The sequence below is a fragment of the Mastigoproctus giganteus genome, chromosome 8, assembly GCF_048544385.1.
Source record: "Mastigoproctus giganteus isolate SK-2022 chromosome 8, ASM4854438v1, whole genome shotgun sequence".
Lineage (NCBI taxonomy): Eukaryota > Metazoa > Arthropoda > Arachnida > Uropygi > Thelyphonidae > Mastigoproctus > Mastigoproctus giganteus.
This window is the reverse complement of record NC_143582.1, coordinates 83,832,838-83,853,026: the sequence shown is the minus strand read 5'-3', so window position 1 is coordinate 83,853,026 and position 20,189 is coordinate 83,832,838. Positions and strand designations below refer to the sequence as shown.

The following is a 20,189-nucleotide window of genomic DNA, read 5'->3' as shown; positions in this document are numbered from 1 at the left end:
TAGTTTTAATGAATTAAAGTTATACAGGCATATAACAATAAAACAGAGAAACACTATTATTTATCTATTTTATTCTTGTAACACAAGCGACAGATTAAAAAAACATCTTTTGTGATGATTCCTTGGGTCTTTACGACTACTTTTTTTCTCTTTTTTTTCTCTTTTTTTTTTTTTTTAAATTCTAACATAATTCTCAATAGCTATTAAATGTTTCAGCAAACAAGACAAATCTGTATGCAGGTGCATAAATCATACACATTTTAAAGTAAAAAATAATGATAATTACAATAAGAAGCTGAAGCAAAGCACTAGTTATTTGAAGGATGAATATTAAGAATACCATTCCCACTAAATTATCATCTCATGAATTATGTGTATTGCACTCACTTGAGGAATTATAGGTGGCATCAGAGTCCTGCTTCGAAGTCCTTCCCAATTAAATCCATCAAACCATCTGAAATACAAATTTAAACGAGTAAAATCTCAGTAAATAAAATTCTGCTTTTTTAAAAGTCTGTCTTTGACAAATGCTGTCATGATAAGTATATTATTCTAATAATATGTAATGCTTGGTTTTTTTTTTAGTGTTTAAAGGTTAAGAGCTTAGGCCATAATGTGGCAAGTGAAAATTAGTGTATTTAAAAATGCTTGGTAATCTATAAAAAGGTTAGTGTCATCAATAACAATAAACATATATCATAAAATATAGAAGTGCCAACATGTGTATAAATTAACAAATTGTAAAAATTTAATATCAGACATGTTGTCTCTGTCATCCAAAACCTGAGTGTGAAAAGTTTAGAGAGACAACTATAAACTTAATTATAAAATATAAAACTTCATTTTATTAATATTAATAAAAGATTGTCACAGTTCTTGCATGTAGGAGGGGTGTAAGGCCTCAGCAGAAAGGAGTGTATTGAATAAATATGTCCTGTGTGGAATACTTTATTACAAGCTTAATCTTGTTTAGTTTGTTTGTAGCCTATCTACGACAAGGCTATTCTTGGCATGGGGCAGGCCACTCACAGAGAGAATACAGTTATCTCAAAGACCTTTGTATTATTTACTCGAGTCAGTTTTTTCCTTTCCTTTCCTACATCTATATCAAGTGTACATCTTACCATTCTGTGATCACTTCCAACATTTACCTTATTCAGGACTGTAACATCATTCACAATATATCTTCTGTTAGTGAGGATGAAGTCGATTTCATTAGTTGTTAATCCATTTGGACTCTTCCATGTCCACTTTCTGTTCACCCTTTTCTTGAAAAAAAGTGTTCATTACTGACAGTCCTTGAGATTCTGCAAATTCCACAAGTCTTTCACTTCTTTTATTTCTTTCACCAATTTCAAAATTTCCTATAGTTCCTCTTTCTGCACTGTTTTGCCTTTTTCCAACCTTAGCATTGAAGTCCCCCATAATAATAGTGTAGTGGGTTTTCTGCTCATCTAGAAGACTCAATTTCAGTGTACATTTCTTCAACCTCTTCATCATCATGGCTCGATGTTGGTGCATAAATCATTATAACCTTTACCTTGTACCTCTTAGAAATCTTGAGTATTAGTCTTGACACCCTTGGTGATGTACTTTTGAATTCCAAAATGTTGTTTTTAAAATCTTTATGGACCAGAAGCCCAACTCCACCTTCACTCCTTTCACTGTTTCCATTGGTGTACAACAGATTTCCACTTGATAAACTTATAAGTGATTCATTTCTTCTTCTTGTTTCAGCCAAACCGATGATATTCCAATTCACATTTTCTAATTCCTTTTCCAGCGCTAATATCCTGTCTTCACCGACGAGTGATCTTACGTTATAACAGGCCAAGTTCAGTTTCCGTGCATGGCAGCCTGGTTGTACCCAGAGATTCTTAGCACCCTCTGCTTCCACTCTGATCCTCTCACTGCCGTATGAGGGAGAGTGAAAGCTGCTGGGGACTGAGGGCCATTTCTTTTGTCATGCTGTCATATGCTGGAGGGTTTGGTCTTTTCCTCTTCACGCTGACCAGGCATCTTGAAGAGAACCACTCTACACGTTTGTTGCCACCTCCTAAGTGACATAACAGGGCTTACCATCGATAAGGTGTGCATGAGTGGATTTTAGGGAGGCAAGCCAACCGGACTTCTCCTAAATCTTCTGTAATAAAGAGATATTGGATCCATCAGTGTTTTAGGCTGAGTGTCTGATAACACACAGGATACCCCCTCTAAGTCCCTTTTAGATAGGCAATTAGATAGCAAGCTTCTAATAAAACCTGGAAGATGACCTACAAGACTGTGGAAGTAATATGCCAAATCACTAGGATGTCAGCTGCAAGGTGGGGAAGGTGTATCTGGCTATATTTCTATTAAAGTTTGAGGAGCAAATGAATGGTTTGTTGTTTTTATGGCACACAGGCTCTTATGCAGGGCTGAGCTAGAATAACTTTCTCATTATGATTTCTGTGTAGAACAGACTGGCATGCTTTGATTAAAGGCTTTATTATATGATTTATTTGCTGTAATCTGTAGAGGGAACAGGCAGGCTAGCTAACATTATTTGTGGAAGCTGCTGATTTCGCTGTGGTATCAGCCAAATTATTTCCCATAATCCCAATGTTGCTAGGAATACAGCAGAAGCAGATATCAAATTCATGCTCATAGAGAGAATGTATCATCAACTGAAATGAAGCGGAACTGGATAAATAGTGTACCTCATTGCTGATAAAACCTCTAACACATGCAAAGAATTGTATATATACGCCAAGAATGCATATAGTAAACTGTTGGTGTTGGTTACAGTTGTCTCTCCATAACCCTCATGTTGCATGACTGAGAAAACATGCTGAAGTCAATGGTATAAAGCAGGCACTGCTTACAGCTGAAGGAAATTGTTCAGTAAGAGTTACAGTTGTTTTTAACTCTTGTAGGTAAATGGCCCATTGTAAATTGTAATGGTGAAAATCCTTTTTGAAGTTGTGTGCCTTTCTTCTTCTTCTTTTTTTTTTTTTTTTTTTTAGGACTAGGAAATTCTGGGGTTGTAGGATGCTGTCGCAGAGTTGTTAAAAAATGCTCCCCAAAGAGCATTGGTTATTGAAGTGGAATCTGCAATAGCACATCCATTATAATACATGATTGATGAAGGATGTGATGTGTATTTCTCCTTCATAATTCCTGACTTTGTCCCAGACTGTCTCAGGGCTATAGATCCAAGTGAAACAGATCCAAGAATCTGTTTGAATCTGAGGACAAAATTTACTTTAGTCTGTGCACATTTAAAGGCTAGGAGATTGGTTGTGGTTGCTCTATGACTCATCCTCTTCCAGTGATGTCAGTACTACCCCACAGGGTAGCATGTCCATTGAAATTTTGAAGTAAGACAGGGAAAGACAACTGCATAATCCGATCACCAAAGTCTGTATAGGGATTATCAGTCCCAGGTGGCAAACAGATGGAGCAGACTATTAATAAAAAAGCTTACTGTAAGGCAAACTGCAACCACTTCTTGAGGCTGTCACAGACATTCTCTCAAGTATGACAAGCTGAGTTTGCTATGTGGGAGTCTAAAACACTGATGGAACTGATATTCAAATGATGCTTGAGTCAGGCAGACCAAATTTAAACAAAGTCTGGTCATTCTGCAAAAAACAAATCCTCTATTTGTACCTTCATGGTGGTGTAACTGTTAGTAACCATGGTTAACCATGGTTAAAACAACCATGTGCAAGTCCTGAAATACAACACCTAGTATACTGGAGCCACCAAGGTATAAACCAACGTAAGCAGGGGTTGAGGTCTGGCATCCACACATCGCACAGAGGAGTGCCATCCTTCCATGTTACCAAGCAATACTAGGTGGTAGATTACGCTCATCAACTGGTAAGTGATTTTCACCACTTTGCTTAGTGAAAGCTTGAAGTGGTAAAACCCATGTTTAGCCTCCAGCAACCCCCATCTTTTTCATCATGTAGTATGATTGATGCCTTTTGAGGTTATGATGTGCACTACGGCAAGATCCAGTGTTCCCAACGTTTCGAGAATACAGCTCTAAAATGGTGTTTGCAGGTTGGCCACTAGATAGTTCACTGACTGAACCTATTGGTAACTCTCTAGGAGCCATCCAGATAGCTGGTGTATAATCTCACTGCCTCTACTCTACTCGATAATGACTGGAGGGAGTCTGAGTAGTGTCTATGCGAGGGCACTGTCAAGGCCATCCTATCTCAAGGAGCTGGGTATATTCTTGCTGTATGTATGCTATATCCAAATATTTCATTACTTCATATAAACATGTCTCCTTCCCAGCTTTTCTACTGCTGAAATACATTATGAATAGTTAAACTAAAAGAACAAACTTATCTGCAAAAATTCTAAACCTCTCAAATACCTTCCTCGTTCATTTCACAAATATATGTGATCTCAATGATATCCATTTCCACTTATAATCTGCCAATTCCCACTCACCAGTTTATTCAACCAATATGCTCATCTTAGTTGTTCCAATTATTTGCTGTGTTTTCTTTCATGTCAAAGGTGGTAAAAGGGAAAAAAAAAAAAAAAAAAATGTAAGCTGCGGCCATTATCAACCCACTGCAGGATGGAAGCCCCCTCAACAATTCATGCTGAGGGAATGGACCATAATCTGCCACACCGGTCCAGTGCGGGTTGGCAGATCGACCGTATTTAGCAGTCAGGGGCTTTACTGACCACTCCTGATCACTAAACACGTCAAAGGTGGTACTTCTATATATCTAATATTGCCTGTCAGAGACTTAGTAACTTGGAGTCTCCTGTTTTCATTTTTCTCTGGCTTAAAATCTCTCCAGCTTATTCTGTCAAATTCATCTGTTGCCTCTATCATTCTCCTAACTCCACTAATCACTCAGAACTCTTTGATACTTTCTCCAACTTTTCTACCAATGAAGTAATTGTCCTTATTGATTTTAATGTTCACAGTACCAGCTGGCTTCTGTTTTCTAGTCATACAGATCTAGCTATTGGGATGCTGAAGCTTTTGCAATTACTAATGATCTCAGACAGATTATTCATTTACCTACTAGAATACCAGACAATCCTAACCAGACATCTAACACTCTTGATCTTTTTCTCACAAAAAAACCCTTCCAAGTGCACAGTCGAGGTGAGTGGTCCACCACTAAGCTGTGATCTGAAGCCCTCTAGGTACCTCGGATCACAACTTAGTGGTTTGTTTGTTTGTTTGTTATTTGGTTTTTAGGAGCATTAGCAACTAAGGCCATATTGCTCCGGGATATGCGGTGGTCATTCCTTGACCTTTCCGCATACTCCGTATTTGGTGGTGACGGGCTCGAACCCCGGTCTAATCAAGAAGCATGTGCTACGCACTGCTGCTCCTTCCCACCTGGCTACGGAGGCGCCCTTCACAACTTAGTGGTAGTCTTTCTCTTGTGGCCATTCTCAGCCTTGTGCTGTGTGGCATTACAAGAATGCAAAATGGGATGTTCTGCAAAATTCTATTCTTCTTTTCCATGGTTGGATTTGTTTTAAATCTTCTGATGTCAGTGCTTGTTCAGATCATTTCAATGAAATCACTCTTGTAGGGATGAAATCCTTTATTTCACTCCACCATAAAATCTCTTCCTTTATCTAAACCTTGGTTTTCCAATAAAAGTGCTAAGTCTGTTCAAGATAAGAATGGTTCAAATTGCAATTGGCTTGCATCCAAATCTCCAGGTTCATTTTTTTTTTTTGCCTACACCAAAGCTCACAACAATTGTAAAGCAACTATTAAGGAGCCCACACTAGATTATGAACATGCTAAGAGTAGAAAACTTGTTTCTTGTTCAAACTATAGTAGAGCATTCTGGTTTCTTGGCAAATCTCTTTGCCACAGCTTCTCCCATCTCTACTGCCACCTCAGCTAAAGATAAAGCTGATCTGCTTAGCACCCTAATTTTCTTCTAACTCTTGTATTGATGATCTTGACAAACCGCCTCCTACCATTCCGAGTACACTTCATTGAGTGCCTCCTATGGTCTTCCGTTTAAACAATCTTGGAATCAAGATTGTTCAAAATTTGAACAATCTTGATTCCAAGAAAGCTCCAGGTCCTAATGGTACTTCTCCCCTTTTTCTCGAAATCTGTGTTACTGAGCTTACTCCTGTTTTGTGTCATTTTTTACACTTTCTTATTCCACTGGTGTTTTTCCTTCTTCTTGGAATGCTCATATCCAGCCAGTTCCTAAAAAAGGATGACAAATCAATCCCACCCAATTATCATCCTATTGCACTTACTTCTACCCTTTCTAAAGTAATGGAGAAATCCATTAACTTCCAACTTCTAAACTATCTAGAAATCTGATCAATGATCGCTAGTATGGATTCTGTCAGTACCAGTCCACTGGTGATATACTGGCTTATGTTATCCACGTATGGACAAAAGTCAATGGAAAAGTTTTGTGAAATTCAAGCAGTTGCTCTTGACTTTTCAAAGGCTTTTGATAGTTTTGGCTTAAAGGTCTTCTAAATAAGCTTCCATCTTATTCTTTTTATAGCTTGCACTCCTTGTGGGTTAAGTTCAGAACACACTTCTTCTTCTTCTGACTCTTCAGAAGATCTCATGTGATCACACTGCAAAGTGAATTAAGTACCTTATGTAATAGGAATTTGCTCAATAGAGGTGGCTCAAAGACTGTTCTGAATACTTATTATTTTTTTGTTTTTATAAAAACATTAGAAGATAGTTATTTAATTGGCTTAGGGGAACCAGCCAATCCTTTCAATCCCGTCTGGATGAAGAAGGTTGGCATCTTTCCTATGGGATTTTTGTTAATGGAATGGATTACCAGTAAGTGTGGTATAAGTACTGGTATTTATTCACTGATCGGACTTTTTTCTTAAGTAGAAGTGTTATTAATATCATTATTTTTTAGTAGGGACAATGTTGGGGTCCCAGAAGAATTTTGAGTACCAGGATTCATAGTTTCTTTATCCTATTTCAGTGCCCAGGCTCCCCACCCACTACAGAGCTCAAGGGTATACCTACTACCTGGCAAGCAATAAATGTTCTTGGAAGTGGTCAACAAGGCTACCAAGAAAACATACCTGCACCACTGCCACCAGCTTGAACCTATCCCTTGAGCTATAAGGGTATGGATGTAGCATTTACATGGCTAACCCTTACAGGCAAGCCCACTAGCCAACTGATCCATGTGTGAGCCATCATGGAACTTTCCATCTTGCCGAAGCAGGAGCCAAAGTGGAGTGTTAAAGCTATGTCCCTCAATCACCAGGATCCCACTTTCCAAGTTTCCACAGGTTGCAGGGCACAGCAAACATGCCAGATTCCTATGGTGGTAGGTTGCAATCACTGTCATGGGCACTGGATCTCAACGTTCCTAGTCTTAACTAACAGCAGCATCACTCACTGCATACCTCACAATGAGGAGTACAAATTGGAGCAGAGTGGCATTAGAGGCAAGTTATGGCTATAGATAAAGGGGTTAAGTGGGAGAAGGCAGAGTGGTTGTTACTGGGTACTGCTCTTCATGGATGTAATTAGTGGAGTTCCTCAGGGTTCAGTGCTGGGTCCCTTATCATGAAATATTTATTAATGATATTGATGACATAACAAATTTAATGTCAAAATTTGCAGATGATATGAAGGTTGATGGGTAATTAATGACAGAAATCAGAGTATGATGCTACAAGACCTAGAAAAATTAGCCAGATGGGCTGAGAAGTGGCAATTAAGGTTTAATATTTAAAATGGCAAGTAATGCATATGGTATGCAGTAATCCAGAATAACATAACAATTGGGTAGCAGCACTGCACTCAAGGTAGTGGAGAAAAAAAAAAAAAAAAAGATCTGAGCGTAACTGTGCAGTTAGACATGAAGTTTCTGATGTTTTTAGACAGGAAAAAGCCAGAAGAAACTCTGGTGGAGGTCCTCAGCAATTATAACATGTAAATCGATCATCAGACTTAGCTATAGGGGCAAAAGACTAATCAAACCACCTAGTAGCTGGTTCCTCTCTGAAGTTTCCCCCTCATGACAGCTAGAACCCAAGGGCAGTCTCATCCAGTAAAGTGAATGATTACAGGCCTTGGCACCAAAATGACCTCAAACTATTCTCAAACTTTAAATAGGTGAGAAGTCCAACTTGATTGACTTGAATCCCAGACAAAAGGATATGAGCACCCAGTGGGCCACTTTTGGTAAGAAGAAAACTGGTGCTGTGGGATGAACCAAAAGCCAGGTTATGGCACTCAAAGCAAGAAATTCACCAGAAATTTTACTAGATGGGACGAGGAAGTGATTGTCCCATCATGACAGTTTCCCCCTCATGGGAATGGTTAGATGGCATCTTGAGTACTGCATATAGGTCTGAAAGCTTTATTTTAAGAATGGCTCTGTTGGAACAGGTATAAAGGTATGCATTAGCATTAGCATTAGCAGAGGCATATGATGCAAGAAAGCAAGCTTATTCAGCATCAGCCAAAAAAAAAAAAAAAAAAAAAAAAAACACACCACTCCCATTTCACCCCTCCGTTCGTTCGTTCGAAATACCTGTCCAGTTGAGCTTTAAATTTGTTTAGGCTATCAACTTCAACAACAAGTGATGGAAGTCGGTTCCACCAACCAACCACCCGCTGGCCAAAGGCAAATTTCCGCACATCTATCCGACATCCGTCCTTCCTCAATTTGAATTTATGCCCTCTGAGGTGATTATTCTGAGCAAGATGAAGAATCCCATTGGCATTGAGCATGCTCAAACCATGCAAAGCCTTATACACCTCTATCAGATCACCTCGCCGGTGCCTAGTCTCCAGACTCTGTAATTTGCAAAACTTAAGCCTTTCTTCATAAGAGCAACCCTTTGTTCCATTCACTAATCTTGTTGCCCTTCTCTGTACCCGTTCCAGCAGCTCTACATCCTTCTTGAAATGAGGCCTCCAGACCTGTATACAGTACTCAAGATGTGGCCTAACCATTGCCTTATACAAGGGAATAATCACCTCCTTATCCCTGCTAGAAAAATTCCTGTATATCATTGACAAGACACCATGAGCTACTCTTGCAGCTCGTCTGCACTGCTCAGAGAACTTCATATCTGCCTGCACAATTACCCCCAGGTCCTTTTCATTCTCCACCACTGTCAGTGTAGTACCGCAGAGTTGATACGTTGCTCTGGGGTTACTGTTTCCCATATGTAGTACTTTACATTTGTCAATGTTAAACTTCATTTGCCACCTCTCAGCCCATCTGTTCAACCTTTCCAGATCCTGTTGCAGCAGCATAGTGTCAGTAGTGTCCTTAACAACCCTGCCAACCTTTGTATCATCTGCAAACTTGGACATTAAACTTGATATCCCATCATCAATATCATTCATAAACACCGAAAATAACAATGGACCCAACACTGAACCCTGAGGAACTCCACTAATAACATTAGTCCACGTTGAGCAGTGTCCATTGATTACCACTCTCTGTCTTCTGCCACTCAACCATCCCCTTATCCATAGCAGCAATTTGCCTCCAATGCCACACTGCTCCAATTTGTGCAGCAGTCTTCCATGTGCAACAGTATCAAAAGCCTTTCTAAGATCCAAATACATAATATCAAAGTTATTCCCTGCATCCAGTTCTTTTGTGACTACATCATAGTATCCAATCAAATTGGTCAGGCAAGACCTGCCCTTAACAAAACCATGCTGCGTCTGAGCTATAACTGAATTATTGTCTAGATGATCCTGCAGTGCTTCTTTAACCAGTGCCTCCATTAATTTACCTGGAACAGAAGTTAAACTAACAGGTCTATAATTACTTGTGTAAGCCTTTGATCCTCCTTTGTGAATTGGGGTTACATTTGCACATCTCCAGTCTATGGGTACCTCCCCTGAGTCCAAAGAAGCTCTCATAATTATGGCAGAAAAGATCAACAAAATTAGTTAAGAACACAAAAAGCTTCATTCTGCAAACTGCATCGCTTGGAAACTAGGCACCTGCAAAGAGACCTGATTACAGTATTTAATGCCTGAAATGGATTGAGTTAACTTAAATACAGATGGCATCTCCTAACCAGGGGCAGCTCATTGGTAGGCACTGCAGAACTGCAGCACCCCCAGCTTTTTAAAACTAAATATACAGTCAACGGAGTTATATGAAATTTTGCGAAGAACAATGCAACGCAATGAATACTTTTATTAACAGGCCCCGCATATCCTCTATTTCCAATAACCAGTTCAATAATAAATGAATAAAAACACGAAATTGTTTTCAACTTTGAAGTTTAACCGTAGGTGGAACTGTGCGCTACACAGTTCCACATTTCGGCCCTAATGGTTGAGCCAATGCTTAGTTAGCAAGTTGCCAACTAAGCATTTGTTAGAGGTGATAAAACAAGTTAAAGGAACTGCAGAGCGAGCAGTGCCAATTTGAACAGTGCACCAAACATGAATGAAAAAGTTATTAATCTATTTTCAACAAATAAAAACCAAATAATGGATTTTATTTTTAGATAAATTTCGAGATTACACAAGTCTGTTAATGGTAAGTGTCCAGTTCATATTTTGTAGTATTTTTAACTTGTTTATTATTATTATTATTACCCTCTATGTTTACATGTCTTATAACCAAGGCATTTTAATGTAACTTTAAGAAGCAGCACCACCATACATCAGAGTCACGAGCTGCCACTGCTCCTAATGCTTGAGCAGATTGCACACAATAAGGGGGCATACATTTAGTTTTACAAAGGATGGATATAGAATAGATGTGCAAAAATTTTATTTCATCCAGAGATTGATTGGGAACTTCCATGCGGGGGTTTTGTAGAGATGGGGAGTTTGAATAAATTTAAGGAAGAATTAGACAAATTATTAGGGGGGACGGATAGAGAAATAAGGTGTGTGTGTGTGTGTGTGTGTGTGTGTGTGTGTGTGTGTGTGTGTGTGTGTGTGTGTGTGTGTGTGTGTGTGTGTGTGTGTGTGTGTGTGTTTCCCACCTCGCGATTGCTGTATAAGCTTGCTTTCTTGGAGGCTAGGCTTGAAGTGGTGGAACCCATGTTTAGTCTCTAGAACTTAGTTCCGGTCAACCCTTCCCTATCTCTTCCATCATGCAGTATGATTGATGACTTTTGAGGTTATGATGAACATCATGGCGAGATCCAATATTCTTTACATTTCGAGGGTACAGCTCTAAAACGGTGTTCGCATGCCGGCCGCTAGTTAGTACACTGGACTGAAGCTATTGGTAACTCTCTAGGAGGCTTCCCAATCAGCTAGTGTATAATCTTGCTACCTCTACTTTGCCAGATAGTGACTGGAGGGAGTCCAAGTAGTGTGTATGCGGGGAGCATTGTCAAGGCCACATTATGTCAAGGTTCTGGGTATATTCTTTCAATGTGTATGCCATATCCAAAAATTTCATTACTTCATACAGCATGTCCCACCCACTTTTTCTTAGTATTGAATACACCATGAATTGTCAAACTAATAGAGCAAGCTTATCTGCGAAAAGATCTAAACCGCCTAAGCACTTCCTAATTCATTTCACAAATATACGTGGTCTCAATTCTAATCTCAACAATGTCCATTTCCACTTGCAGTCTGCCAAACCCCATATATTTTTCTAACAGAATCTCAGTTATCGGTTGATTCATCTACTGCTCATATCAGATGCCCAAATTATTCGCTGTATGATTCCTTTCACCTCAAAGGTGGTACTTGTGCATATGTCCGTTCTGCTATTCCCTGTCAGAGACTTGGCAATTTGGAATCTCCTCTATTTGATCTTCTCTGGCTTAAAATCTCTCTACCTCATTGCGTCAAATTCATCTGTTGTCTCTACCGTTCTCCCAACTCCACTAATCACTTAGAGCTCTTTCACTTCCTCTCTTTGCAACTCGACTTTCTCCAGTCCAACTTTCCTAACAGTGAAGTACTTTTCCTTGGTGATTTTAATGTTCACAACTCTAGCTGGCTTCCGTTTTCTAGTCACACCGACTCAGCTGGTCGAGATGCTGAAGCTTTTGCAATTACTAATGACCTTGCACAGATTTTTCATTTACCTACAAGAATACAGGACAATTCCTAATCATACAGCCAACATGCTTGATCTTTTTCTCCAAAAAGTACACTTCTAAGTACACAGTCGAAGTGAGAGGTCCTTTAGGCACTTCAGATCACAACTTGGTGATTGTCTCTTCTCCAATGGAGCCTTTATCTCATGCATATTCCCAACCTCATGTTGTTTGGCATTACAAGAATGCAAAATGGGATGATCTGCAAGATTTATTTTCCTTGGTCGGATTACTGTTTCAAAACTTCTGATGTCACTGTTTGCTCAGATCGTGTCAGTGAAATTATTCTTGCTGGAATGGAATCCTTTATCCCACACTCCACTTTAAAATCTCGTGCTTTATCTAAACCTTGGTTTTCAAATAAATGTGTTAAGGCTGTTCAAGAGAAGAATGTTGCATATCGTAATTGGCTTGTTTCTAATTCTTCAGTTTCATTTTCTGCCTAAACCAAAGTTTGCAACAATTGTAAAGCAGTTATTAATCAGTCCAAACTAGAGTTTGAACAGGCGAAGAGTAGAAAACTTGCTTCTTGCCCTAATGGTAGCCGAGTATTCTGGTCTCTTGCCAAAGCTATTGGCCGCAACTTTTCCCATCTCTGCTCCTACCTCTGTCCAAACCAGATGGTTCTGTTGTCACTTCAGCCAAGGATAAAGCTGACCTGCTCGCATCCCATTTTTCTTCCAACTCATGTATTAATGATCTTAGTAAAACATCTCCCACCATTCCCAACATGCTCCATTCAATGCCTGCTTTGGTGTTCCTTCAAAAGGATTTTGACGAATCGTGATGTTAAGAAAGCTCCACTTGTTCTCAAAACCTGTGCTCCTGAACTTACTCCTATTCTTTGCTGCCTTTTCCCAAAGGCATTCTTCCTTCTGCTTGAAAATTTGCTCATATCCAGCCAGTTCCTAAAAAGAGTGAAAAATGCCTCCCATCAAATTATCGTCCCATTGCAATTACTCCTACTCTTTCTAAAGTAATGGAGAAATCAATTAACCGCCAACTCTTAAACTACCTAGAAACCTTCCGTATGATCAACGATCGCCAGTATGGATTCCATCAGTGTCGATCCACTGGTGATATTCTGGTTTATGTTACCCATTTATGGACTAAATTCCATGGAAAGGTTCGGTGAAACATGGGTAGTTGCTCTTGACATCTCGAAGGCTTTCGATCATGTTTGGCATAAAGGTCTTCTAAACAAGCTTCCACCTCATGGTTTGCCAATTATTTTTAGTAATTGGTTATCCAGTTCTCTCTCTGATCGCTCACTGAGGGTGATGGCAGATGGCTATCTGTCTTCTAACTTCTGCACTAATGCCGGTGTCCCCAAGGTTCAGTTCTTTCCCCCACTCTTTTCCTCTTGTATATTAATGACCTTCTTCCATTGACTGGAAATCCTATCCATAGTTTTGCCGATGATAGCACATTGCACTCTACTTTCCATTTTGAGAAACCTACTTTCCTTGCCCTGCTCAATCAGCTTCAACTTCTCGAAAATCTGCTACCAATTCCTTAAATGCCGATCTTCATGTAATTCTCCAGTGGGGCAAAGACAACTTAGTTGATTTCAACCCTTCTAAAACTCAGTCTTGTCTTATATCTCGAAAAAAGGATTCTTCTGCTCCTATGCTTATCTTTAGTGACACTCCAATTTCTAGGCAAAATGATATATCCCTTTTGTGGATTACCCTGGCTTCTAATCTCTCTTGGCACAAGCACATTACAAATATTTCTTCCTCTGCATCTAAAAAACTTTGTTTTCTCTTTCGCTCTCAGCGTTACTTTTCTTCCAAACAGCTGCTCACTGTATAAATCGGAAATCCGCCCTGCCATGGAATATTGTTCCCACAACTGGGGTGGTGCCCCCAAAACCTCTCTCTGGCTTCTTGATTCCATTCAGAAGAGGGCAGTTAGGTTAATTAATGATTCATCTCTAACAGAGTCTCTCCACTCGCTGTCTCATAGACGTACTGTTTCTGCTGCATGCCTCTTCTACAGATACTTCCATGGGCACTGTTCTTCTGAATTGGCTTCTATAATTCCCACTCTCTCCTTCAAAACAGTCCAAACACGTGCCGCCAACAGCCCTTTACTGTCCGACTTCAAACTCACAGAACCAACTTTTCATCTTCCTCGTTTATTCATTCAACTGCCATTTTCTGGAACAACCTTTCTTCATATATATTTCCTGAAAATTACAGTCTACAGAAGTTGAAGTCCAATGTCAACAAATATCTTCTTTCGTCTTCTCAACCTCCAGCCCAAGCACGGTTCTAAGTACTATAGGTTCTAATACCTCTCGTGTTTGGGGTTTACATAAAAAAAAAAAATAAATAAAAAAAAAAAAAAATACTAACACTAAAATATGATATATCTTGCAATCTGAGGGTTTCAGGAAAAAACAGGACACACACACACATTCGCTATTTTCCATCCCTATGGAACATTCGATAATCCATTGATATTAGTTTTTGTTCATTAAAATCAATATCTAGTTAAATATTCATAATGTGAAATGTGGGAAATGCCCTCCTAAACATGGTTTCTGGCTTACAGAAATCATGTTCAAATAGGCACAAAAATTTCTGAAAATTCAGGTAAGCAAGTTAAGCAAAGACTAAATATTTAATAAAATTTTCAGTGTACAGGTAGTTCCTGACTTTACGAGTTAATTCGTTCCTAGCACACACTTGTAAAGCGGAAATTTATTTCCATAGACATAATGTAAAAAACGGGGGTTACGTTCTTAACAATTAAATTAGCTAGGTAATTAGTTTGTTTAAACAATGATTGATTTATCCATAGAAATTAAAACATAGCCTGTAAAAATCAAGCAAATTATAATTTAAAGAAATTATTTATGACTTACAAATGTAAAAGAATGCTTATTCCTCATCATTGCACACGTGTGTGATGATGAGGAATAACATCGTCGACTAAATGCACACGTGTTCATCACTCAGTGTTGTTTCGGCACTCGTTATTGGTTTGTTGCACAAGGAGTCGTCTTCTTCAGAAATGCTTCAAGAGGCATTTGTTTCCAAGATAATCCTCTCTTTTCTTGATAAATTTCAAAATAGCATGCATAAACATCTTTAACGGCATGCACAAATTGCAAACAAGATACGCACAAGTGAGATTGTAACTAACACAAATTCACAGAGAGTAACAAGTTTACGAAGCTTTAAAAAAAAAAAAAACAGGAATGAAGAGAAGATTTTGAAAATTGATTTATGTTTTTTATATGATTGAAGACTGCAGTGAAGAGGAAACATTTCACCATAATACCGTAATGTAAAAACCCACACAATTCCAGCTATCCGTATTTTCGCAAATGCAATAAGATCGAGTTTACTACCCATTTATATTTACTTGCATTAACAGAAAAGCCCAATAAACCGGAAAGTGCAAATTGTTTTTATTGATTTATGGTCATGACCTCCAGAAATGTGCTGTATAAAATATCGCAAACATGTTCAAAGTTGATTCTTATAACAGAACATATGATAATGATGAAAGTGTAGTGCGTTTTAATGATTTGAATTGATAACTAATACAATTTATATTATAAAATGACATTTTAGAGAGATAAATAGCTTAGTTATATAGTGAAAATTTCAACTTCCAAGGTCCTGGAAAGAATAACTAAAAAACAATATGTTATTGGATTCACATTATGATATTTTCACGATATGATGGTGTCGCTGGAACGGATTAATGTCATAAAGCGGGTGCATTGTATTGTATAGCTATGTGTGTGTGGTTTGAAATGTGGTATTTATGAATATTTAACATTCATTTTTTCGATTTTATTGATACCTGATACTTGAAAAAAAAAAAAAAAACCCTCATAAACCTGGGAACTCGTAAAGCAGGAACTGCCTGTATTTTAAATTAAGGGGATGTAACTAACCTTATGTTCACATAATAAAGGTATGTTCAGACTATGCAAGAGCTTCAATGTTTAAAATTTTTCTTTGATTAATGTTAGATATAAAATAAGTACTTACTTATGTTTCTGTATATCTTTACTTCCACCTTGGTAACCCAGGCGATCAGCAGGATTATCTCTAAGAATAAAATTTTAATTTACATACTTAACTTCATAAAGGTAAAGATTTATTATTTTTTTAAGTTTCACATAGCTGCCAACTTTCAAAAACTGGAGATAGACATTGGTAAGCAGGAGGGAAACATGGTTTTTTTTTTTTTTTTTTTTAATGTAAAAAGCAAGTCTTTTTTAATGTTTGCACAACATTTCATATTAAATACACAGACTTAGAATTGTTTACCATTACGGTATGCTTTTAAATATTAACTTAGCTAACATTTTTGTGTCTGAAATTGTTGTTTTGATATTCTGTTAGAGACAGCAACTGATTCTGTTTGCTTTGAGAAAGATACTGTTACAGACTCTGCCCTCTTCAGAAATGCCGAGTCAAAGTTTCTGATTGTAACAATGGCCCTGCTGTGTAGACTTGGCTGCCAGAAGAATTTCCGATTCTGTTTTTATAACCTGGCTGAATATTCTTTCATTCAGCACTACGATGAGGAATTGTTGCAAGCATGACTTGAGATAATTTGTTATATTTCAGGCTTCCTTGTGTACACTTATCAGTAACCCAACCAATGACTGCTGTACATCAATTCTTTATAGCAACTGGTAAGTTCTCACATTGAAAATGACAGAACTAATGCTGCAAAATATGTGGAACTTCTCTATTACGAACTTCTATTTAACGAATTTCTCTATATTACGAATTTTTTTTGCAAAACATTGCACCTTGAAACGAAATTATACGTAAAATTAACCCCATATAGAGAAGTATTAGTCTCCCTATAACGAACTTTTAAAAAAATTAGTAAAAGCATATTTGAAGATTTTCAAGCATTTACTGCTAAACAGCCGCTCAAATATACTGCTTCCTTCCTTCCGACCTTCCGAAATTGCGCATTAGCATCTGGAATTAAATAATCATCCTTTTAGTGAACACTTGTGGCCATTGATGCCCGTAGGAGGGTCTTTATTTCATTTTTGTTACAGTTATTAAACCAAATGGGTTTTCTTAAAAGTGGTCGTAAACTTTACAATAAATAGGGTTGATTTGTAAATTGATGTTGGCTCGGGGAAAAACGAAATTCGCTGCGGTAAACTTTAGCATGCTGTGGCGGCAATACATAGAATGCTACCATACTCGGTTTTTAGTTAACGCCTACTGAGTGACAGTCACTTCTCACCTCAACTGTACCACGTGACCTTCCTGTCAATCATTATATGATATGTCCGTTCTCATCTAACTGGACTCCCAATAGATGGTTCTCATGAATTTTTTTTTTTTTTTTCGTTCGTCATCAATCACATAGGCTATATGCTCTTGTATTTTTTTATTTTTTTTTTCTGAAAAGTAACATATAGCACACATTAACCATAAATGTTCTTTGTTGTATATATGAATGAAAGCAGAATAAAAAAAATTCACAGTCACATATTTCTTCCAAGTGATTGATAGGAAAGGTCACGTGATACTGTTGAATTGGCAAGCGAACGTCATTGAGTAGGCGGTACTAACAATTCACTATATGGCCAGCGCAGCGAAGTTGGTGGTGTGTGTATCGTCAAGAGCTGCATTTGAGTAATCTTTACAATTGTGGAAACAATGTCGAAGAGAAAGTGTTTAAAGTATTAATGAAAAAGCAAAGATTGTTATGATATTGACCAGGGTTTTAAGAAAAAAGATGTTGCGGAGAAATGTGACGTACCTGCAAGCAGTTTATCTACAATTTTAAAAAATCGAGAATCAATTTTAAATGCAATTGAAGGAGGAGCAGACAAGAAACGAATTAAGTTGTGTATATACGAAGATGTTGATAAAGCTGTTCTAAAATGGGTGCAAATGATACGTGAAAAGAATATACCAATATCAGGCCTAATAATTAAGCAATAAGCTCTGAAATTTGCACAATCCCTTGGAATGACATTCCAAGGGATTGTGCAAATACAGAATTTAATGCAGGCACTGGGTAGCTAGATAAATTTAAGAAGTGCCACAGAATTGTGGAGAAAGTGTTAATGTAAGTAAAGACGATTGCAACAGTTGGAGGAACAATACCTTAAAGAAGATTTTGGAAGAATATGGGCATAAGGATGTTTTTAATGCTGATGAAATGGGTTTATTCTTTAAATGTTTACCAAATAGAACACTTGCTTTTAAGGATGATAAATGTTTTGGCGAAAAACGAAGCAAAAAAAGAATCACTGTGCTAGTTGGAGCAAATATGACAGGAAGTGAAAAATTAAGACTTTTAGTCATCGGAATATCAAAAAACCCAAGATGTTTTAGAGGCACAAAATCTTTGTAAATTGACTATACCTAATAAAAAAGCATGAATGACAAGTGATATTTTTGAAAAATGGATATTAAAACTAGACAAGTGTATAACAAAAAAATTAAAAAGGAAAATCGTGTTGGTAACTGACAACTGTCCGGAACATCCTGCCAGTATTTCTTCCAAACTTAAAAGTGCGAAGTTCTTGTTTTTACCACCAAACAATGGACCAAGGTATTATTAAAAATTTTAAATTTCATTATCGAAAGAGAATAACAATGAAGATTGTGAATGCATTATCAGAAAATAGAAACTTGGAAGTTACAATAACCTTAGAGATTGCATCTCTGAACTGGCAAAAGTTTGGACAAACAATGTCACTGAGTACACTATTCAAAATTGTTTTTCGAAAGCGGGATTTGCATTGAATACAGAAGTCGAACAATGATTGGATGAACAAGATGAACTGCCCCTTCCACAACTGAAAAACTTTTGGACATTATTAGAATCGTCCAGAAACATTGAAAATGAAATAACAATGGATAGTTATGTTTATGTAGATCACAGCAGAACACCCAAATGAAGATGAAATACTGCTGAACAGTGTTAGACACGACCGTGATCACGAAGAAATTAACGATGACACTGAAGACGCATCAGAACAACCTGTAGAAAAGCCAACTCACGAAGAAATGATTAACGCTTTTAAAACGGTTCGTATGGGTCTACAGTTTTGTGAAAATGTTCCTGATAATGTTTTTAATGCTCTGAACAAATGTGAGGTTTGCTTTGAGAATCACACAATTTTTTAATTGTACTGTGCAAACGAAAATTACAGATTTTTTTAATTTGTGATACTTACTGGCGAAAATTGTGCAAATGTGATTTAAATAAGTATGTTTTTGAAATAAAATACATTAAAAATAAATGTAGATTCGTTTTCATTTCTAATTAGATAACAATTTCTAATAAAAAATATATTCTCTGTATAACGAAATTTCTCTATAACGAATTTTTTCGCTGGATTTATCGAATTCGTTATAGGGAAGTTCGACTGTATTTCTTTATCTGGAGACTTGTCCACAAAAATTTTCAATTTGAAAACTAAGTGATGAAATCTGTGCTACCTCAGATTTATAAGAGCATCCTTTTCAAAGGAACTTGTGCAGCATGTGGCACATGCAGTTATAAAGTACTTCTTAACTGAGAAAAAAGTTCAGAATCTTCTTTTGTTTTAAATTCTCCACGACCTTGTCAATGTCTATGATGGAATCATCCTTCTGGTTTAATTTACTGTGGTGATCAATTTCCAAAATGGAAGTGAAAGACTGGAAAGACTGGTAGTAAAATAAATTTGCGCATATCACTCATCAACATATCTAGCAGTAATGACCTCAGTATATAGTTAAAGAAGTAATTTAAAGGAACACATTGAGAAGAGCAACAAGATTATTTTGAACAATCTGGTTGGCTCCTATGAGGCAACAGCAAAAAAATAATTCTGACATCATATACTTACATTTCAGAAAGCATTTGATACTCTTCCACATGAAAGACTGCTGTACAAATTGGAGAAGTGTGGCATTAGGGACAAATTACTGTATTAATGCTCTTCTTGGATTAATGTTATCAGTAAAGTCCCTCAGGCTTCAGTACTGGACCACTTATTGTTCTCAATAATTATTAAAAATATTGATGAAAGCATATCAAGCTCAATATCAAGTATGCAGATGCTAAAAAGGTTGGCAAGGTGGTTAATGACAGAAATCAAAGTGTGATGCTGCAACAAGACCTAGAAAAATAACCAAATG

General features: G+C 37.5%; 1 protein-coding gene across 1 annotated transcript in view; it reads right to left on the bottom strand.

Annotated features, from left to right (window-relative positions):
• LOC150081686 (cGMP-dependent protein kinase, isozyme 2 forms cD4/T1/T3A/T3B-like) overlaps positions 1-20,189 on the bottom strand; it is a 386,373-nt gene that overhangs the window by 31,410 nt on the left and 334,774 nt on the right. Inside the window, exons 16-17 of the mRNA XM_090379551.1 lie at positions 16,062-16,121; positions 388-454 (exon numbers count right to left, since the gene is read on the bottom strand). Of these exons, the coding sequence (XP_090235677.1) occupies positions 388-454; positions 16,062-16,121 (127 nt within the window). The remainder of the gene's footprint in view (positions 1-387; positions 455-16,061; positions 16,122-20,189) is intronic.